This window comes from Anser brachyrhynchus, assembly GCF_964034855.1.
Source record: "Anser brachyrhynchus genome assembly, chromosome: 1".
NCBI classification, from domain to species: domain Eukaryota; kingdom Metazoa; phylum Chordata; class Aves; order Anseriformes; family Anatidae; genus Anser; species Anser brachyrhynchus.
In genome coordinates, this window is record NC_137694.1 from 105,531,777 (window position 1) to 105,554,615 (window position 22,839).

Below are 22,839 nucleotides of genomic sequence, written 5' to 3' on the forward strand. Positions count from 1 at the left end.
AGTCTGAAACATCTAAAATGAGGCTCCAACATCAAACAGAAGTGCTTAGTTCTTTTTGACAACAGTGCGTCTTGCTAGCTTTAAGATACAAGTTCACATTCTGGTTTACTATTGGCACATTCTGGTAGGATACAGAAAATAAAGCATGATCACAACTCTGCTGCTGAATACAGCTGCCCAAATTAATGGACAGCCAAAAGGTTTAAAACATGTTATTCAATTCTTTGCTTCAAGGCTGAACCTGAAGTAATATGGAATTAAATGCTATCTTCCTAAAATAAAGTTCTAATAAAAACAAAGTTATAATAAAAACAGAAGAATTATAAAGAGGTGTCTGTGTTTTCTTCAGTAGTAGCAGAAAGAAATATATGACAGTCAGAGAGGGTAGAAGTGAGGTAAAGAGGAAGAAAGAGAATATAGCAATCAGTGAGAGGAACTTTTGCTTGGCAGTATCCAAACTGAGGAAGCTCAGATGTATTTTGATGTCTGTGCTGTTTCATTTGTGTCTGTTAGTATAAGGAGACTCTGCAAAGGGGTAGATTTTCTTCCTAGCTTACTAGCTGCAAATGCTAGTTCCTTTTTCTTCTTTTTTGTTCTGATGCTTCTCCAGCTTTACCAGCTATGACAGATGAAATAATATATGCCAATCTGAAATTTGAAAACTGCAATGAGCTGAATAATGTCCCAGAGCCTGAAGTTCCTAAGGAAAAAGGTGTAGTATCTATTAAGCTTTTATGATTTATTCTTGCTAATGTAGATGGGACGGGGAATACTTTTAACTTAATTGCATGCCCAATGGGCCTTTGTTAGCTTTTTTACCCTCAGAAGAGTTATACTAGTTATACATGTGTCCTGTTTTTTGTTGCTTTCATTTCTGCCTGAACTTTTCAGAGTTTGGAAGGTGTACCTCAAACAATTATCTTATTATTTCATGAAAATGTATATTAGTGAGAGTTATACTAAGTTCTACAAATAGTTCTAATTGTTTAAACCTCAAAAGTGTTAACTTCAGTAAATTTTTAAAGTTTATCAGATCCATTTAATTTCTTCTTATGCTTACATTCAGGTTTAGAAATCAAATAACTTTAATTGACTTGATTGCTCTCCTTAGGTTCTAGCCTGAATTAATGCAGTGGTCTCTGAAATGGTTATATTTATTAAAGCACTGAATGTATTTTAAATTCTGGGAGTTCTGCATAATTTTGTGTCAAATTGCTTACAAGTGTCTGTGACGATGAGCTCTTGATTTGAATGATGCAGCTGATGAGCACAAACGACATACAAAGTGCGAGCTGTTTGTGGAGTCAGGCTCTGGGAGCAGAGTTTTACAGATAAGAGGACAAGATACCTATGATTCAAAGAGAATTTTGTAGGGGACTTTCTGTAAAATAGCAGTGTTCCTTAAGTTACAGTTTTGAACATTTCCAAAATATAATTCAGGGGCTAAAACAAACAAACATACAAAACAAAACAAACAAAACAAAGCAAACATATAAACAAAACAAAAGAAAACAAACCAAAAAAAACCCTCAACTCTCTTTGCATTAAGCTCTAGTCTTCTTTTTCTTTAACATCTGATGACAGCAATATCCTCATATGTCCCTAGAAGTACTCTTACTGTGTCCCAGAGTGGAAAACATATTTCATGAGAAAGCCCCATCCTGAGAGGGCACAACAAAGTTTGTCCATTATTTTACAAACATCAATATGGGGGAAAAAAGGAAAGGAAAAACAAACAAACAAACAAAAAACACAATCTATAAATCTATCCATTCTGGGACCACAAGAGGCCTACTGTAGAGGAAGGAGGACCTAGTCCAAGGATCATTTGGCTGTGCCAGATGTAGCAGTAGTAGTGTGAGGTTGCACAGTATTTTACATGGAACTTTACCTAAAGAAACTCTTAAGGCAATACTTCAAATAAAACAGTCAAAGCTAAAACTACTCCTTGGTCTTAATTCATACTGCTCTCTAGAAAATACTTTGTATTTATATATGAAACCTCATGATTAGACCATAAAATCTTTCTTCTCATCTAAATGTTTCAAGGAATGTGGGCTATAATGCTTTCAGTCTTCAGCCTGGAACTGTAACTTTGTAGGGGTAGGAGCAATTTATTTTTGCCCTTTAACTCCAATTCATGCTAGTCTACTTATCAGCCTGCCTTATTGAGTTAAATTTCTACTACTGAGGCTCTCCAGATACCTAATATTCAGCTTCAGAACATGTACAGAAGCACCTTGACTGTAAAAAATACATGTGCCAGCAGTCAATGTATCCTTATGTCTTGTTAGGATGTGAAAGGCATATGACTCTCCTGTGCAGGCTTTATCTCCAATTGTCTTTTATTGCTCACTGCCTGTGAGATCAGTCTTTGCAAAATAATGCAGAAGGGAAGAGTTTTTCTTTTGTTGGTTTTTTTTTTTTTTTCAATGGCTTGGGTATTTCTACCTTTATGCAATACTAAGTATTTATAGCCCTTCTCTAGACTGGGGTTGTACTCTATGATGAAATGTGGGAGCAGGGAGAGAGGAAGATGTAATATATATTTAGCAAGACTTTTGTCAGTGTCTCTTACTGATATTGTCATTTTAAAGCTGAAGAAGTAGAGGCTGGATAGTGAGCTGTGAGGTGGGTTGAAATCTGTCTAGACTACTAGGCTCAAAGGGGAATAAGCGATGTCTGAATGTCTGTTTGGTGGCTAGAAATAAGCAGAATACCTCAGGGGTTGATATTGAGACAATAGTGTTCAATCTAGAACCTGAAAAATGACACTGAGCATGTCCTCAGCAAATTTATAATGATACTAAATCAGGGGTAGTGGTTGACCAAATGACAGAACTTCAATACAAAGGAACCTTAAGAAACTTGAGGACTGGGTAAGCAGACACTCCATCAAATTCCACAAGGGGAAGCATGAATTTGTGCAGTGGGGCTGGACTAATCCCAGTCAGTGATACAAACTGGGAAGCAGTCTGGCTGTGGAGAGCCCTGCTGGAATGTTTATGGTGAATGGAGGGGTTAAATATGAGTCAAGCAGTGATTTATTATTGCAAACATGCTTTCATTGTAAGCTACCTACTGAGCTACATGAGCAGAATCATGGCCAGCATGTTGAAGGAAGTTTTTACTTCCTTCGATGCAGCACAAGCGGATCAACACTTTGAGTACTATGCCACAGTTCAAGACAACATCTGGTGTTTGAATTTCTTTCGATTGTTATAGTTCCTCAGCTTGGGTTTCTACAGTGTGAGGTCTTGTATTACATTCTGCCTGGGCTTGCTTCACCACAGATGTTGACCACAGATTGCACATTTTTCTGCATAGTTCCCACTCCTGTTCCTTCATCCTTTCAGTTCCTGTTCCTTGAGCACTTCACTGTCCAATTTTAAATCCACCTTTCACTTTTCTAGACTAGCAATTTCTTCTCCATGTTTCTTTTTTTTACTGACTTTATTGTACTAAGTCAAGCTGTTTGCAACTGTCCACAAAGCTTATATTGTGGCAAACTTAATATCTGCCTTGGATTTAGTGCTTTCCCATTTTTGTGAAATACTAGCTAGAAACCTTAAATACCAAGAATTGCCACGGGACTTTACTATAGCACGCAAATTTACCAGATTACCACAGAAATATACTGCACATCACAAATTGCCACAACAATATAGTACATATTTGTTTTCAGCTTTCAGTAATCTGTTTTCTAAAATTCACAATACCTTGATTTCACAGTTTATGACCTTGTAAAGGACTGAGGCTGTCCACATTCTCCACTGCATTGTTGTGGTCTCTCGCTCTCTTACCTTGTCTGGCCATCTTCTACTGTGTGCAAAGACACTCTGCAGCAGGAATATACTACCGTAATGTAGAAAGCAATGATTTATTGACTAACACATCACAAAGATCTCTGGAATTTAATGAAGCTAATGTGTGTTCACCATTCCCTTAGTATCACAATACCAATTCAACACTGAATTATTCCTAGGACTTCCCACTTCATCCCACTCTTGGTGGCCAGTAGTCCTGATTTTGATCACAATATGCCTGGCATTGCTGATGGGGCTGATGACTCTGGCAATTTTATGTAAGTATCAATGCATTTTTTTTTCGCTGGGGGGCTCAAGCTACTGAATGATATCAGACTGACATCTCCTTCAGGTGCAATTTCTGGTTCAGCTGAGAACAGGCAAACCAAGACAACAGCAAGTCAGCCTTCCCAGATATATTCACTTGCCACAGCATCTTTGTTCTCTTCTAGATGTGATGAGGCTAGAAGTGAGCAATAAGGAGAGGAGCTGGAAAGAACTGGAATAGGAGATTAACTGCTTTCTGTGGCTGCCATTGTCTGGTCTCCTTAAAACTGTGTTCACAATCCTGCTGTACTGACTAATGATGGGTTAATTTGCTGTTGACAAGTTTGAGTAATTCTGGATCTGAAGGGAAGGGAAAAGCTCTGTATCACAGTAAAGAGGCTGTTTCCATTATTTCACATCTGTAACAATTCCAATGTGTGATCCAGAGCTGAAGTTCATGTTTTTAGAAAAGAAGCACAGCCTGGAAAACAATACCATGGAAATATATGCTAAAAGTGACACTGATTTTTTTTATTCATTCATGGCCAAATGAGAAATAGAATTCCACTAGTCAAACAGCCATAGCTGTAGAAATACACTATGCAAATGTTCTCCACCTCAGCAGCCCTTACAAGTAACCATTCAGGGAGGAATATCTCTCATATGGTTTATTTTTCCCTACTAACCTGCTAAGCCATTCCCTGGTGTACAGTACAGGGAGTTCTTACTGTAAGTTTCAGTTTCCCAAGGTTCCAAGGATTACAGGACACAGATTAGAGACCTCAACGTGACAAAGAATGATCTGCATGCACATTTCTCAAAAATGCTGCAAGCAATTGGAAATCAGCTGTGCTTGGGAGGAAGAAAAGATCTTCAAAATAATGGTAAATTAACATGTTTCCATGAGGTTTTGGCTTTCAATGTGACAGGGAAGAAAATGAGGTGTGTCTTCTGTGTCTACTCAGGTCTGCCTCCTCATATGAGTCTGTGTCTTCTCAGATGTGACCACCTAGAAAGTAGGCAATGATCATGTCTGCCTCCATGCAGTTCCTGCGGCCCAACCTGGCCAGATGCACACTGGCATTGAGTTTGGCAGCAGTACCTAGGTATCAGGATTTGGTCTGCATAAGAAAGAGGTTATATGGGATGCCTTGTGGACATGCCAGTTCAGTTACTCCTAGTTTGGTGACCTCTGTGATATGCTTATCTGCATCTAATAGACAAACCCAGTTAGAGATTTTACAGTGATGTCTGAGAGTTAAACAACTTACTCCACTCTATGCAAACAGAAGTCCGCAGGCAGGACAGTGTGCTAGTAGTCTCCCCAGGTAAGACAGAAATCTCCTAAAGTCTGAGATGATGTGTGCTGAAGCATCAGCTAAAACAGCCCGAGAGTTTATTTACTCTGTCTCCTGACTGTGTCCAGTGCAGAACTGTTTGTGAAATCAGTTTGCCACAGTTCAGTTACTTAAGTGGCATCTGACAACGAGCCAGTGAGAGAAGCAGTTGCCTTCAGAAACTACATTCAGAGGAGTCAGAAATCCTGTTGTGACTGTTGAGAAGGGGGATTTCATTTCATTTGTACAGATATTGTTCAACATACAAACTAACTGTCTAGGATTCCTGCTTAGTCAATGAAGAGAAACTGTCAGTGCAAGGATACAGTCCATTTCCTCCCAAGAAAGACAACTGAAATGACAAAAAAAAATGTTTTTCACACCTGTTTTTTCCATTAACTAAAATGTGAATCCAGATGGGTTCACTCACTTGAAGCGAACTCACCACTGCAGAATCCTGAAATAAATCTCATCTGCAACACCTGAAGCTCCCTCAAGGCCTAACGGAATGAGATGGGCAGTGATTAAGTTTTCATCACTTTCATTACCCAAACCTTCTGGGACCACACTGAGACTTTGACTGAATTAGGACAGCCACAAACATCCCTGCTCTATAGGAATTTTGTTGCCACAGGTCGAGAATGATATTATGCCAAGGACAGCCTAGGAGCAGCAATGAAGTGACAGTTTTCTTTTCCAGATCTAAACTGTGTGCTCTGCCCTACAAACTGGAAGTGGCCAGGTGACGGTGATACGTGTTACTACCACTCTACTGAACAGAAGACATGGCAACAGAGTAATGGGTTTTGTTCCTCACAAAACTCTACTCTTCTGCTGGTAAAAGATACGGCAAAGCTGGTATGGCCTGTTTTCTGACTCTTTAGAATGAAGGAAGCTGCCCTATTGCAAGAACAGCAATGTTAGCCTGATGAGTTTGGTAGAGGGCATAGACCCTGTAAGTTAGGACAGCCCCAGTTCTTCCATTACACAGCAGAGGGACTATGAAGTTAGCAGTTCCCTGGCACTTCACATGTCATTTTCTTAAATGGCACTGTGAGCTGAGCAGGACATTTTCTGCAGTGGTTATGTTGCTCTGGCAAGGGCTAAGACATAGATCTTGCCACTGCCACACAAAATGCTACCCTTCCAGATGCTGGTGGTCAGCAACAAAACATCTTACCATGGCTTGCTGTGGCTCTTACTACTAGAAAGACTGGTGAAAGTAGGTTTATGTCTGTTTAGTCATTAATTTAACAAGTGTTATGGATCCTTACAAGGATTTGCTAAGATGTAAGTGTGAAAACCTCTTTCAACCTGTTCTCCCAATAGACAAACCATAGTTATCCCTGTTTTGTGAAAGTTCTTTCCACCAGAATTAGTCTCATTCTCAAATAAGATGAAAACACTTGGGAATGAGTTGCTGAAGTCTGGCCTAACATTTTAGTAAGTGAAAACAAACTTGGGTGGGAAGATAAAATGCCAGGTGTAGACTGAAATAATGCTTTTACCACAAGATCACAGCACACCTATTGGAAGTGAAGGCAGAAAATATATCCCAAGAGCTAGTGGTCAGAGCTTGGCCTGTCTGCCCTCCAACACATGACAATGGCGATTCTCCCCTCGCTGAGCTGCAGGGTGCAATGTTTCCCCCAGAATGAAGGGAAAGTAACTTTATTCTCATCTCAAATTGGTTACTACAAAGATTGAGAGGTGCAGTTTGTTCTACCTTTCTTAATCAGGGCACCAAGAGAGATGAAGAAAAAAAGAAAACGGAGAAATGCCATAGGAGTAAGAATGGGAAGTGAAGGAGGAGAGCAACAAAAAAAAAAAAAAAAAAAAATTCAAATCTTCAGAGATTTCCCTCAAGTAGGAGGGAGAAAGTCAGCATCATTTCAGTTTATCTTCTTACCTGTTCTGGTAAGAGAATTTTTTAAGAAGGGAATATCACTAACTGCCTAACTGTAAAACCTCCTCTACTTGTCATGTTTCAGCTTTTGGAAACAAGTAAATGATGATGCAGTCACATGTAAATGTTTCACAAATCAAACCCAATGGTTCCTTGGAGCAGCTTTCTTTTCACTGATGAAAAATGCTAAGGGCAAAGTAAAAGGGGAGGAATGATGCATAATTAAAAGGGAGAACAATGATCCAGTGTTTCTCTCAAAGGGTTTAAATCAGGTAGATAAGGGTGACATTGTCCTTCAGGATTGTAAGTGTATCTTTGTGATTAAAAGTAGCTCTCCTATCATCTCTCTTTGGACAGTAGACCTTTCCTTTAAGAGCAGAAGTGGTCATGATAGGTTAGCAATATTTTTTTTTTATGTTCTTTGAGCAGTTTCCATCAATGCTTGCAACTTCTGTGACAATGTCTTGAATATCTATTTTGAATTATTCTTACTTTGCATAGGAAATGGTTAAAAAAATTCCTAGAAAAACATTCTGGCTTGGATTATCATTTAGAGCTGAAAAGCAAGGCTGGTTCTGGGCAGACAACACAACTGTTACAGAAGAACAAAAGTCTTGGTAAGTTTTAATAATGCAGTACATAAATTTGGTCCTCACCCATATGCTACTCTCGCTTCTTCTAACACCAAAAAAAACATAGGATAGACAGCTTCTATGCAACTTTTTGTGTATTCTGGGTCTTCCTTTTCCATTTCAGACTTTTCTTAGCCTCACCCAGGACTGATTCTAGGCTGATCTAGGCACTAGTGCTGGCGGGAAAAAAGGTGCCTGGAAGTTTCTATTCACAATTTAGTTTCAGACTGACCATAAATGTCATACATTTCTCTTGTATTTGACATCTTGTTTCAGTGAGGACACATGGAAAAAACTCCAAGAGAAAAGTGTTTTGCTTTGTGCTTTTTATTTTATTTTATTTTATTTTATTTTATTTTATTTTATTTTATTTTATTTTATTTTATTTTATTTTATTTTATTTTATTTTATTTTATTTTATTTTATTTTATTTTATTTTATTTTATTTTAATATAAGGCACCATTTATTTTCTAGAATCACTTTACTTCTGTTTAACATGTTATTTCAGAAATACAATATATTTTTCTTCTTGCTTTCCAGCCTGCTTTGCCAATTTTCATTATTGGACAGTGATCTCTTAACTGATACTCTACACTCAGTACCCAGCAGTTAGTGTTTCTCACTGTCAGGTACAGCGAAGGTTTGGAATCCAGCCTTACAGTCTGCTAGGAGTGTTTGTAGGCATATTCAGGACAAGGCCAGCCTCCTAGGTGTTGTTGCATTATGTTGCTAAACTCTTTGTTTCTTTGTTAGGGTTATGTATTCTTTGTGAAAGATAAATGAGGACTTCTTGCAAAGATGGCTCTCTCTGAAAAGTGTGAGAATGTACAATTTGAATGAGGTGAGATGAAATAATAAAGATTTTTCCATCCTAGGACAAATAATTTACAACTTACCCACTTCTGCGGATATATTTACAATCGTGTCATATACAGCCATCGATGTGATGAAATTAATTACTATGTCTGTGAAAAGCCTGCCATCCAATTGCAGCGACGTAACAACAACCAGCAAGAGGAATGGCTTGTCAGATCAAGAGGATTATGAGAATATTTATATTTAGAAGATGTTCGACACAGCTGATTTTTTTTTCTAATTTATCACATGAGAATTTAAATATGTTGGGTCAGACCTAATACATTTTCCCATTTTCATTCTCTTTCAGACACATGTAAAAATGTCTTCACACTAAGGAAACACTTATGGTGATGGGCTCCAGGAGCAAACCATGCCTGTTGTTCCAGTTCCAAAATGGCCAAACTATTACTCCGTTTTAGCCAACATCAGTGATGGACAAAATGGGCAAAAGTGGTTGCCCAAGAGCAAAAAAAAAAAACACAGTATAATGGCAAACGTATAAAGATATTGCTCCTACCACCATCCACTGATAACAGCCCTAATACCACTTGTTGGTTCATAACCGTGTAGTTGTAACATAACACAAATGATGAAGATTAAATGCTTCCATTCAGGACACGCTTCTGAGGTCTTGTTGGTCTGACTGCTTTAATACGCTACTAGGATGGAATATACAACACACAAACAGTTATTCTCAAAAGGTGGGCCAGGGTGTTCTTGAACAATATGAATAATGGTAACTCATCATTCACATCTCTGTGGTAACATTTCATAGCCGTTCCTTTCATTTTGTTTTGTACCTGTTCCTGTCTTTTGCAGTGAAAATGCAGATCTTCTGCCCAGTGACTTCCCAGAGTGTCTCTTGGTGTTTATATTAGATATATGAGAAATCTGACGTGGAAGGTGTCCTGAGCATGCCACATCCTCTCTTGCTAATGAAGGGCCTTTTGGCATAAATAATTCGCCACAAATAAATAAATAAACAAATAAGTCTGATCTTGTTTTCTCTAACAACAGAGTTACTGCAAGGTAACAGAAAAGGTGTTTCTAGGATGTTTCTTCATTTGTGAGATAGGCCTAAGAGCAGACGGGTGAATCCTGTTTTGTTTTTTTTTTTTGAAAGTTTGTTGAAGACAGACATGAGCTGAGATTGACAGCTGTCCACACAATAGGAAGCCACAAGGCTACGTCGTACCTTTCTGTGGCCTTGGTCTTTCAGGTGACCTTACTTCTTGTCCAAAACCACTCTGTGGTGCAGGAACTGTATCTGTTACTGCAAAGGCAGCTGGGATTAGAGTAGTTTCACAGTGCACTAGTGTACTAAAACAGAAGCAGCTAGCTTTTTCTTTCCAAAAAACAATAACTAAAACACTCAAACAATCAACAAACAAACAAACAAACAAACAAAAACACTCCAGAGAAGAAGGAGGGAAGGCAGTGTCCTACCATTTACTGCAGTTGTTCACAGTACTGAAGTGAAAAATCTAGTCCAGCAAGGCTGAAGATGGCAAAGGACACATCCTGGTGGTGGTGAAACATTGTAGGATTTAAAGGTGCATTGTCTGACTGTATTTTACATTAAAAGAAAGTTTTGCTTACAGAGGGAGAGATATTAGAAATTTGCTGATTATGTATTGGTTGTGATGGCATTTTTGAATCAGTTGTACACAGCAGTGTGTTTCACTTTTCTAAAATCTACTCCTCCTGCCTCCCAAGTGATAAACTCTAGCTATTGCAATTTGCAAGGTCACATTCTAGTTAATAGAGACATTTTGTTCTGATAACTTTTACACATCTGTTATGTTCAAATGTAGACCAAAACTTCTTGTCTTAATCTATCTTCCTTGTCATTTTATTCTGAAGAAACAAGAAATTTTGCCTTCCTGGATCATTAAATGGACAGAGTGATGGCGAAGCCTCATCATATTGCCTTTGTTACAAACTGTTACTTCTATTCTTGCAGCAGAATCTATTTTAAAGGGTGACTCTGTAATAACAATAATAAAAATAATAATTCATCAGGCTGCTTATTGAATTCAGATCTATGAAAATAATACAGGAAAATGCCTTTTACATCCTGTTTTCCCTCCTGAAAATCATATGAGAGAAAAGTTATTGCAAAGGGTTTTCATTTAGTGCTTGAGAAGTTGTTGTAAAGACTGAAGAGGTTAGTCATGGAAAACTGCGGCCTAATGCAGTAGCACAGACATATTTGACTCCCAGTTATCTGCAGAAAAGCCCTTGACACTAAGGTGCCAAAACAAAATTTTCAGGGCTGATGCACAAGTATTTTTGCACCATATTTAGTATGAGGCACTCATGAGGTATTATGAAGGCATCATGAATACACACTGAACGCTACACCTTTTGTGTTTGCCTGTATAGGAAAACCAATTGGAAATATCCTTTACTCCCAGCTTTTCCCTCACACCTTCTCTTTGCATATGGATAACATAACTCAAGCTATACATGCAGCCAGAAGTATTTCTGTTCTGAAAAAATCTACCATCTGCACAAGAAGATAGTAAGAACAGCTCAGTCATTATAGTGTATTTCCATTCTGTTGTTATTTTGCAAACAGGAAACTCTGAAATTTACACAGGAACAGGAACAGCTACCACAGAAATTCCTCTCTTGCATTTTCCTTCTGACTCACCATGTCACCACAACATGAATCACCATGTCTGGGCAATTGCTCTGTTACAGAGAGTCAGTCACTGTCTGAAGATGTTTAAGGACTACAGCTCAGCACTGGAAAAAGGCAAATGACTCGAGATAGAGAGTGAGGATGGATAAGCCATTTCTGCACTCTGACCTCTGCATACCCTGCAACAGCAGAGAGATTCTCATTGTTGCCTTGCCTTTCTCTGACCCAGGCTGAGTGGCCATATCAATCGTGTCAAGCTCCTGGTTTCACCATCCTGTCAGCTCAGTTTTTCTTCTCTCTTCCACACTTTGAACTTTCTTTCTTTCTCTCTCTCTCTCTTCCTTCCTTCCTCCCTTCCTCCCTTCCTCCCTTCCTCCCTTCCTTCCTTTCTCTTTCTCTTTCTTTCTTTTTCTTTCTTTCTTTCTTTCTTTCTTTCTTTCTCTCTCTCTCTCTCTCTTTCTCTTTCTCTCTTTCTCTCTCTCTTGTCCATCCGTCCGTCCTTCCTTCCTTCATTCCTTCCCTCCTTCCTTCCTTCCTTCCTTTTTTTCTTCTTCCTTTCTTCCTTTTTCTTTTTCTTTTTCTTTTTCTTTCTTTCTTTCTTTCTTTCTTTCTTTCTCTCTCTCTCTTTCTCTTTTTCTCTCTTCCTTCCTTCCTTCCTTCCTTCCTTCCTTCCTTCCTTCCTTCCTTCCTTCCTTCCTTCCTTCCTTCCTTCCTTCCTTTCTTCCTTTTTCTTTCTTCCTTTCTTCCTTTCTTCCTTTCTTCCTTTCTTCCTTTCTTTCTCTTTTTCTTTTTCTTTTTCTTTTTCTTTTCTTTTTCTTTTTCTTTTTCTTTTTCTTTTTCTTTTTCTTTTTCTTTTTCTTTTTCTTTTTCTTTTTCTTTTTCTTTTTCTTTTTCTTTTTCTTTTTCTTTTTCTTTTTCTTTTTCTTTTTCTTTTTCTTTTTCTTTTTCTTTTTCTTTTTCTTTTTCTTTTTCTTTTTCTTTTTCTTTTTTCTTTTTTCTTTTTTCTTTTTCTTTTTCTTTCTTTCTCTCTCTCTCTCTCTCTCTTCCTTCCTTCTTTCATTCCTTCCTTCCTTCCATCTCAGTGCTGTATCACTCACTTCCTTTTCTGCTAAAGGGTTTCTATTAAGCTCTTTCCACCTGGCAGTCTCTCACCCCTCAGAAGAGAAACCCCTGCTCCTGAAATATGCTTCTCAGCTCCACATATTGCTCTGTTGTGTCTGGGGAGGAGCAAAGCTCTTTTCTTATAAAATATCCCACAGAATTGACTGCACACCTCCCAGGATGTATATGTATTAACTTGCAGACTTCCTACTTGCCTGCTCACAGCCCTTCTTAACATAAAAAAGCAAACATCATCTGTCATAATCACTCAGAATTCAGTGCCAAGATACATGGAGATCCCTGTTAGCCTTTCTTGATAAATCAGGTACTCTCATCCTCTCCACTTGTTACTTGCCTTCTAAATCTGATTTGATTATTTTTTCAGATTCAGAGACTAGGATTTTCCCCTAATGGTTCTCTTTCTGGATCTTCGTAACTAGATCCCAGTCTAAATATGCACATGGAAGTTAGAGGAGCATGGCTTGAAGTACCATTGACTGTATTTGTAGCATTTATTTCAGTGAAAGTTTGCAAAATAATTTCATTTTTCATTTCTTTCTTAATAGCGTTTGGAAATGCAACCTATTGCTCTCAATGCAGCTCTTGTGCTGTATTTGTGCTCTGATGCTTAAACAGTTATCTCTCACAGCATAACTTGAAATAGCAACTATTTTGAGAGCATTGTATTTCAAGGAGGTAGAAAATCCTAATGTTTGCTATATTTACAGGATCAGATCAGATAGGTAGTTGAAGTAAACAGTCTTAGGCTCCAGTCAGGAACCAAGACTCCTGGTCTTCATGTTCAAGAAGAAATTACTACCCATCCTTGACAGAGTAATTGTATCTTCTTAACATGCTTTCAATGTGTTACACTTTCACTATGACACAGTAATCAGAACAGAGCCAGCTTCCTTCGTGGTTTCACTGAAAATGCTGAAATGTAAACCATTCCCATTGCTCCAGCTTTGGTCTTGCTGCAGAGTGCCCCATCTCCCAAGTACTGCTGTTGCCAGAAAAAAGTGTGACAAGCTGGAGATGGAGGATGAGGAAGGCTACACCACATTAAATTTACGACCCCCAGCTTCAGTTATTACTCGTGGATATTCAAACAGCAACAAATATCCTGCATTTAATGCTCCAGTCAGTTGTGGTACAGTAGACAGTAAGTACAGATGAAAATTATTTTTCTATCTAAGTCAGGATGTAACCTGAATTTACATAGTCTACTCTTAATTAAAGCTCATAGAAACAGCACAGAGAATAATAATGAAGTCTTGTGTGCTGTAGTGTCTGATCATAGAAGATATTTTTTCTGAAGTCTTTGAGATCTATATATACTACAGTTATTATTTTTTTCCTATTTGCTTTAATACAGAAGACAAATTTTACCTTTATATAGGTTTTTTGTTTGTTTGTTTGTGGTCTTTTTTTTTGTTGTTGTTGTTACAACTCATTTATAACAGCAGGGCACTGCAAGAGAGGAAGGCACTATAGTTTTATCAGATAATGCAGTCTTTGGAAATTGAAGCAGTTTCCTCAGCCATTGGAATTCTAAAACTACCCTGTTTATAAGGCCTAATAGCGAATGTAATCTCTTATGGGGGGTTATTTTTATTTATTTATGCTCAAAATGTTTCTATAACCAGATTGAGAGTTAACTAAGGTAGTGAATTGTGCCTATGAAATATCTGAGCCCATAAAAAGGTGAGCTTGAACACAGTTGCTGTTGCTCAGAATTTAACCATCAGGCTTATGTGTGAAATAAGTATTATTGATGCTATTTAGGGGTAGAGTAGAGTAGTCAAAGACTAAACTAATATCAATCTGATACTGTTTGGAAAAGATCTAGGGCTATCCACTGAGAATGATTGCTTGAAAAGGAGGATGGAGAAGCTGTTAACAAGCAGGAGACAGAAAACTAAGGATGAATATTAGGAAGTCAGGTATAAAGGCAGAGTTTCCTGGAAAGAAATGAGGTGGCAAGCTCAGGAAACTCTTAAATGGCTTCTCAATGCGCATGAAGGTCATGTAAAGTAGATAGACCTATGCACAAGTTAGTTTAGGAGGGACCTATATAGCTCACCTCTCACTATTTGCTTTTTGAATGGACTAGCTGTAATGTCTGATTAAGTTGCTCAGGGTGTTGTCCACTTGAGTTTTGGAAACCTCCAGGGATGGAGATCTCACAGTATCTCTGGGCATTTGTTCCAAGTGCTGAAGGAGAATATTTTTTTTCCTCATATCTAAGCAGAAGTTTTCCTAATGCATCTTGTGACTGCTGTATTATACCCTTCCTCTAGACTTCTGAGTTGAGTCTAGCTCCATTTATAAAGCCCTTTTAGGGAGTGGAGGACTGAAATTAGGTCCACCCTTAGCATCCTTTTCACCAGGTTAAACAAGCCCAGGTACTTCAGCCACCTATCTTGACCATCTTGATGGTCCTCTGCTGGACTCTCTACAGTGAGCTGACAGCTCCCTTGAGCTGGGAAGCTCCACTTTGGACACAGTGTTCCAGATGTGGCTTCATGCCAAGTAGACCAGCAACCACTTCACTCAACGTACTGGCTACAGTCTTGCCAATAGAGCCCAGTGCTGGTCAGCTCTCACTGATACAAGGACACAGTGATGGCTCACATTCACCTTGTCCACCAGGACCCTGAAGTCCTTTTCAGCACAACTGCTTTTTAGCCTGTCAGTCTTCCACCTGTACTGGTGCATGGAGTTGCACTGTTAGAGGTACAGGACTTGATGTTGGTCTTTCCTGAGCTCTGCTACACTTACAGCTAATTTCTAACATGTCTAAGACCCTAGAAATGGCAGGTCTACCCTGCAGCACATCAGTCTGCAATGCAGTGTCATCTGTGGTCTTTTGAAATTGCATTGATCAATGAGGGTTAGGGCAATCTCCCTCAACTTTTGCTATGTACGTTTGAGTTACGGACATCTGTGCACCTCTGGAGGTTAATTCTTCTCACCTTACAAAAGGCTTTTTCTCTGGACGTGCTTGCTCTGATACACTGGTCTCAAATAATAACTGTTGATATATGCAGCCTGAACACTAGCGAACAGATTGGGAAGAGTATTATAGAAAACTGCAGAGCACCACTTCCCAAAAGAATTATAAACATATGTGAAAATATTTTAATTGGGAGAGAGTCAGCTGTGAATTTCTGGAGGACTACATTACTGGTGAGACATGGAACCCTAATAGAAATCTGAAGAAAGAGCCTGAAGAAAGATGCACAGTTTAAGGCTGAAACATTGCAAATATTTAGAAATTCCAATAACAGTGCCCCAAATTAATTTTATATCCAACACTATATGTTGTTGTGTTTTTTTGTTTGTTTGTTTGTTGGTTGTTTTTTTGTTTGTTTGTTTTTTGTTTTTGTTTTTTTCCCATTTGAGGTGGAGAGACTTAGAGCTTGTTTCATTCTTTCCAGGACTACAGGAACTGCAAAATCTAGTCTGGTCTCCTTCCTCATGATACAAGGTTTTGCCTTGAAGCATTAGAGCCTCAGTTAATAAATATTCTCAGTGGGTAGACTAATATTTCTCAAAACAAACAAATAAAAAATTCCTGGAAATTCAGGACAGCGATAATAAAAACTTTGCAATAAGTAAAAAAGAAGCTCTGCAGAAGAGATAAATATGAAGTGGTTATGTCAGAGAGGAGGCAATATCACTGTGTGGTGATGAGAACTGTTCTTTTTGTTGCTAAATGTGTTTTTGTTGTTGTTGTTCCAGGAGTCTCTGCCTCATCTGCCAAAAGGTGGCCAGTGGCTTTTGCTTTCTTCATTTTGAGCCTGGTGTTGCTCATGGGGCTGGTGGCCTTGCTGTTCCTGTGTAAGTACTGTGCTGTCCTGGGGTACTATTATGGGAGTGAATCCCAGCAGTACTACTACTTCATCTGCCCCTGTTGACCATTCCTGCAAAGACCTGTGGAAATAGTATGGCAAGAACAGCAATTTCCTATCAAATCTCCTCTCCACTGTGCATCTGCACAAGTCACTCCAGATAACCTTGATCTGCATTTACAATCTTTACCCCATCCACACTGTCCTCCAGAAAAGCTTCCAGTTGCAACAATACTCCCATACTAACAGCCGAAACTGCATTTAAAGGAGTAAACGAGGAGTAAAAGACTGCACCCTTTCTCAGATTCCCAGTGTTCATAGCTAGAAGATTCATCCTCTCGGCTACGCTGGGTAATAGTGACCCCCTGTGACTGTTACTGGAATATTTCAGTTATCATTCCCTCTTTCTTGGATTGCAGGTTGTTGTTTTTTTTCAGGAATGACAATTTTATGATGTAATCTATGTATCAAAGTATAGGGACTGGTGAATTTGCCCAAAGATTACAACAGATTTTCCGTAGAAACATTTCAATTAACAATTGAAGGTGAAGGCACATTGCTTATGGAAGCAGAGATAGAGTCTCCAGCTTCTTTTCAGGGGGAGGGAAACAGTTGCAAATGCCAAGGACACTCAGGGTGTTCTGTAGCATCACAGAACTGTTAGCTTAGAGGCAGTTGGACTATCAGTAACCCTAGATAATATAATCTGTAGCTTTGTCTATATTACTTTGGAAAAACTCTGAGAGTGGAGATGTTACCACTTCCTTTTCTACTGCTGAACCACACTTGTGGTGAAGAACTTTTCCTAGTGTCCAACCTGAATAGAGCAAATCTCAATTTGTGGCAGTCGTTGCCCATTGTTATATCACTTTCTGTTGTCCAGGGCAGTTTTGCTCCCTCTTTGTAAGTGTTCTTCAGGTAGTTGTGGACAGTTATTAAATGCATATGTAATAAATTTGCATTTGGCTGAAAGTGTCCTCTCCTCTCCTCTCCTCTCCTCTCCTCTCCTCTCCTCTCCTCTCCTCTCCTCTCCTCTCCTCTCCTCTCCTCTCCTCTCCTCTCCTCTCCTCTCCTCTCCTCTCCTCTCCTCTCCTCTCCTCTCCTCTCCTCTCCTCTCCTCTCCTCTCCTCTCCTCTCCTCTCCTCTCCTCTCCTCTCCTCTCCCCTTTGAAAAAGGAATGAAATGAAGATGATGTACACACACAAATCAACTTGCAAATGAAACAAACAGATAGTAAAAGAATGCCCAAAGCTACAATTTAAAACTCTTTAAAGAAAGTACTCTGATAAGAATTTTCATTCACTTCAGTTTTTCAGGTTCCCAAGGATTCTGCAGAAGGAAAGAAGCTGCAGGAAATGAGGGAAGCATTGTGTTCTGAAGGGAAAGAGAACAATGGTAAAAGTGGTTATATAAATAAACCCAAATCATCCCCTTTGAGAGCCCATTGCCTGAGAGACTATACAATCACAGGGAAAATAATCTGATCACCTACTGTTTGCTATTAACTGTGATAGTATTTGAGATGTGGATATGTGTATGTTAACATTCAAAATAACTCATCTCTCACAGGCCCCCCAGAAGCTCAGGTGATTCGTGGCTACTCTTAATCTTCTTTTCCCAGACAAACCATCAGTTAAAATCCTAGTATTCCTTGCAGATCTGCATAATATTCTCTCTCTGACTTTTAGAAACAAAATGTGCTCTCTGTCCAGCAAGCTGGCAAAGCAGTGGAGCTGACAGCTGCTTCTACATTTCAAAGCAGAAGAAAACATGGAAGGAAAGCCAGGAGTTCTGTTCCTCTAGAAACTCTACTCTTCTTGTGCTGAAAGAAAAAGCAAAGATGGTACAGCCTTAACCTCATATATTCCTTTACATCAAGTGTGTTTTAACTTCAAGAAATGTGGCGGGCAGAAAATGGTTTGGTCATTTACAGTGCCTTCATTTGGTTTTCCCTGTGTCAAGTGGTCTTCCTGCAAGCTACAGGATTTTCATGTCTTGAAACAATTTCTAAATTGTGTGTTATGAAGAATAAAATAAAACATTTTATAAAATACCTTAATTACCTCTAGGTTTTCACAGAGAAAACAAATTGCATTATAGCAGCTTGGAGGGGACTCCCAGCATGCAAAATACATACTTCTATTATCTTTCTCCATAAGTTTTATTTCTGAGGGCTCCTAGCATCAAAACCACATCTACACCTGATCTAGAATGGCCGATTAACCATTGTGCTGTCATTCATGCTGTCTTTCACCATGGTGCTGTGCAAAGTGACAGTAAACAGGTTGGGTTTTGTCCTTGTGTTACACCCTTCATAGATTGACATTAACGATGGCAGAAAGGCTAGACTGAAGAGGATTATATTATGATGACTAAATAAGATTTAGGGAGTTAACAGTTTTGAGTAATCTTATTTATTTATTTATATTTGCTACCTAATTAAAAATCTGTGATTTGTTGGCAGGACCATATTTTCACTTATTGTACACATATACCTGGGAACTTCTGTTTCACCAGCTATTAAGCTTATACAAAGTCCAAACCTCCTTATTTGCTTTTTGCTACCTAAAACTTTCAAAAGGAAAGACGGTTCCCTGAAAATTCTTCTTTTTTCCATATGGAGTCAGTTTCAGATGGGGGTTCTCAATTCTCTTTTATTTTAAAGCATAAAGGTTGCCCATTTGAATTTTTTTTTAGTGAAAATCAGATAGGTAGACACAAAAGTGGAGAAGTGGTTTATAACTGAGTCTACCAACACTGAAGAACTGCAAAGCTGGTGAAAGGGCTAGAAAACAGGAGTTTTCTATAAGGAGTGTCTGAAGACACTGGTGCTATTTAGTCTGGAAAAAAAAAAAAAAAAAAGAAAAAAAAAAGCTGAGGAATGACCTTGTCCCTCTTTACAACTACCTGGAAGGAGGTTGCAGCAAGGAGGATGTTGGTCTCTTTTCTCAGGTGACAAGGGACAAGATGTGAGGAAACAGTCTCAGATTGCACCAGGGAAGGTTTATATTGGCTATCAGGATAAATCTCTTCACAGAAAGAGTGGTTAGGCATTGGAACTGGCTGCCTAGGGATGTAGTGGAGTCGCCATCTCTAGAGGTATTTAAGAGACGTGGTTGGGGTGCTTAGAGACATGTTTTAGTGGTGGACTTGGTAGTGTTAGGTGATGATTGGGCTTGATGATCTTAAAGATCTTTTCCAGCCTAAGTGACTCTATGATTCTGTGATCCTGAGCTCAGAATCCTGGTTCACACTGCTGAGCAACACCTGAACACCACACCTTCAACACTGAGTTCACGAGATAATTTTGGTATGAAATATAAATCCCTGGGTCATTGGATCTCAGACGTCTAGGTGTTTGCTTTTTCTTCCATGTTTGGTATATGCAACTGGAGTCAGACTGAAGCTAGCCCAGGTTAAGCCACCTGTAGATTTTAGATTTTGAATGAGTCCCTAAACATGCTAATAAGCAGTAGCAGAGTATATGGAGGATCTGAACAGGCTAAGATGATGAGGAACCTCTTAGGTAGTACTTGGACATGTAGGGAATGATCCAGGCTCCTAGGCATAGGTGTCTAGTGCAATCTGAGATGACCTGCATTGTCCTCTTTCACATTCAAGTAGTGCTTCATAAAGACACAGGTTCTGGGTCTTGTCTATCAGCCATATGTGAAAACTTGAAATTTTAAGCTATCTCAAATGGTGTTAAAGGCCTATGTTTAGGCACCAGAATCTGCCCTCTAGGCTGGGATTCATCTCACCTAACATCAGGCATCTATATTGTAAGTGGTCTGCAACTTCAAAGCTACTTTCTTAGGCTCCATTGCAGACAGTGGGAGATCTACAATACAGTCACTATTTTGTACCACTCCCACTGCATGAGATGGGTCATATCTCAAGCTCCACTGGCTCTGTTGGCCATATCTTTGCAGACCTTAACTGGGGCCTTGACAGTGTTCCCATGTCTATATCCAAACTGTAGATACATAAAGGCAGTGTAGATACCTAAATGCAGGCGAGACAAAACATTTTTTTTCTTCATAAAAACAGTTCTTTTGCAGATCCGGGGTACATTTGTCTTGACACAGTTCAATAACTGATATTTGAATGATTCTATAATCAGAGCAGTCAGCACTGTTTCATGGAAAACAAGCATAGAAACAGTTACCTATTGAGTAAGAGTTGTCTCCTTTGGCTGCAGAACCTTCTCAGCTGGAAGATATACATCTTGGGTATTATTTTTGAAATATTATTGTGATGATCTTCCCATTGCTACAGGTCTCTCTGCCACAGGATTCACAGTTTTATTGGGTTGGATTATCATACATCTCTGAAAGGAATGGCTGGTACTGGGAAGATGGAACAGCTCTTTCAAGAGAAGCCAAAACTTGGTAAGCCTTCGTAACTTAAGACCAGCGTGGTTCTCTCCTCTGGGCTCCAGTAAACTCCATGACATTTATGATTCCTTTTTCCCATGTTTGCCACATGTGCAGTGATGAAGGAACATGGATATCATTTAATCTGCTATAGGACTACAAATTCCTGTCCTGTGTAAGGAAAAATGGGTAACAAACTATAGCTCAGTCACACGCCCTGGACCCCAAAAGGCAACATAGTAGAAATAAAATATCTCCAAAGGAGAAATAACTCTACATTCCAGTGGCAAATCATTATGACTACAAATCCAAATATAGAGATATACAGTACATGATGTCAGTAGGACATTATTAATCCATATCTTTTAATTTTCTAGGACAGTGTTATATGAACACATCTTCTGCGCTTCCTTATATGGACGGATTATTTATGCCAGTAACTCCTGTTTGACAAAGCAATTCTGGATCTGTGAGAAAGGTGCTATTCATTTTGCCTGAAGAAGCACTGCAAGTAGGGATGCAGGTTCTGTCACTGTTATATATCATTTCTAGGAACCAGATGTTTTAAATGTATTTTTATTTTAGTTTGTTTATCATACAGCTTTCTCAGAATGGTGATTCAAATAGATAGATTGGTAGAGACAAAACTTTCTCTTTGCCTGCATTTTATCTCCTAGGCTTTTGAATGAGAGAAAAAATCTACAAGCTAAAAGCTAAAAACATAGGAGTTACTTTTAGAGAGTTAGCTACAGTCAAGAAATGATACTTGCATGACTGTCTAGAAGGTCAACCACACATTCTCTTAGATCTTTATATTTCTTAAGCCTCACTCAGAATTTCTTCTTTCCTCAGCATTTTACACCTGCTAGTCATAAACCACTCCAACTACATTCTTGATGATTTTACCCACTGAATTACTGTACATACTAACTAGTACACCCATAAACCTTTTTTTTACCATTTTGCCTAGTCAAGCCCTCATTCCTAAATCTGTTCTTCCAGCTCTTCCCCTTTTTGAGATATAGGAATAGAGAAAGAACACAAGTGTCTATTTACCCATAAAATTCTCTTTGCATGTGTACTGATATTTATAGAAACAAAAGGACATTTGTTAGTAGAGTACAGGGAATCCCTGGAAGCAATCTCTTTGAAAAGTAGAGCCAAATGTCATAGTGAGAATAAAATATTACCCAAATATAATTTCAGTGCTATCGTAAATATAATTGCTATACAAAAATTGCTATACAAAAAAAAAATTGTTATACAAAAAACAGCAAGGATAGCAATGACATGCTCCATTCAGAGCTACATTCAATGAGAGCTCAAGCTAATGTGCAATCTATCGCCACAAATTTTACTTATGTTCTTCTGTTGTATCTACATTGTTTGGGATCTCTGGAGCCCAAGGAACATACTACATGACATGTATTATCAAAGTACTTGTCATACTTCCTAGAATAAAATGAAATCTCCAGATTTCTCAGTGGAGTTTTGTTGCATGACTTCTTTGAAGTTCTGTTTATGGAAATAGACATCTGTTTAGTATCACATATGCAAACTTTCCTTGTATATATATGTATATACACCTTGTATGTATGTTTGTTTGTTTGTATATGCCTTAGTACTTGGAAACTTTCCCTAAAATAAATGAAAAAAAAAATGCTATGTCATTAATGTTTATTATTTAATTTGAAAATGATCTCAAAGACTGAAGTAGTTCCTTAGTTAAAAAATAAAAAACCCTCTACCTAATGTGCTGAAAGATGTTTGTAAACTAAATAAATTCACAATATTCAGTAGAGCCAAGTCCTAATTTATGGGTACTAGAGGTTTTCAAGATGGTTCTGTTCTGTGATTCTGTTTTATGAGCTACCAAGCTACCAGCCGAACTAACTAGAATTCCTTACTATTGCAATAGGAAGTGCATGCCTGAAAGTGAGGTACAATGTTTCATCTGGTAGATAGGGAGCCAGTAGGTGGGGACAAGGAGTGGAACGAAGCCCTCATATTCCACGAGGAAATGGTTAGCAAACTGCTACTCCACTTAGATGTAC

At 38.6% G+C, this 22,839-nt stretch overlaps 1 protein-coding gene across 7 annotated transcripts; it reads left to right on the forward strand.

Moving 5' to 3' along the window:
- The first annotated feature begins 389 nt into the window (after positions 1-389).
- Positions 390-22,449, forward strand: LOC308189648 (natural killer cells antigen CD94-like). 7 transcript variants are annotated; one of them, XM_080579900.1, is made up of 8 exons: positions 390-712; positions 3,986-4,084; positions 7,818-7,933; positions 16,300-16,398; positions 17,718-17,804; positions 18,098-18,252; positions 20,688-20,800; positions 21,163-22,449. In XM_080579900.1, exons 2-8 carry the CDS (start codon positions 4,041-4,043, stop codon positions 21,281-21,283), a joined length of 735 nt encoding a protein of 244 aa, XP_080436026.1. In that variant the 5' UTR covers positions 390-712; positions 3,986-4,040; the 3' UTR covers positions 21,284-22,449. The 7 variants fall into 7 exon arrangements, 6 of the variants coding, with proteins under 6 accessions (XP_080436026.1, XP_080436027.1, XP_080436030.1 ...); XM_080579901.1 differs by lacking the exons at positions 18,098-18,252; positions 20,688-20,800; positions 21,163-22,449 and adding exons at positions 4,814-4,957; positions 6,111-6,268 and having other exon boundaries at positions 399-712; positions 16,300-16,407; positions 17,726-17,804; XR_013946494.1 differs by lacking the exons at positions 16,300-16,398; positions 17,718-17,804; positions 18,098-18,252; positions 20,688-20,800; positions 21,163-22,449 and adding exons at positions 4,814-4,957; positions 6,111-6,268; positions 8,703-8,790; positions 9,115-10,215 and having other exon boundaries at positions 401-712.
- Positions 22,450-22,839: the final 390 nt, after the last annotated feature.

Excerpts from the sequence above, each read along its gene's own strand:
- LOC308189648 (XM_080579899.1), top strand. The coding sequence starts at position 622 with ATGACAGATGAAATAATATATGCCAATCTGAAATTTGAAAACTGCAAT. Across the intron at positions 4,085-4,813 it reads GATGACTCTGGCAATTTTAT|TTTCCCAAGGTTCCAAGGAT; the intron begins GTAAGTATCAAT and ends TGTAAGTTTCAG. Across the intron at positions 4,958-6,110 it reads AAAAGATCTTCAAAATAATG|ATCTAAACTGTGTGCTCTGC; the intron begins GTAAATTAACAT and ends TTTCTTTTCCAG.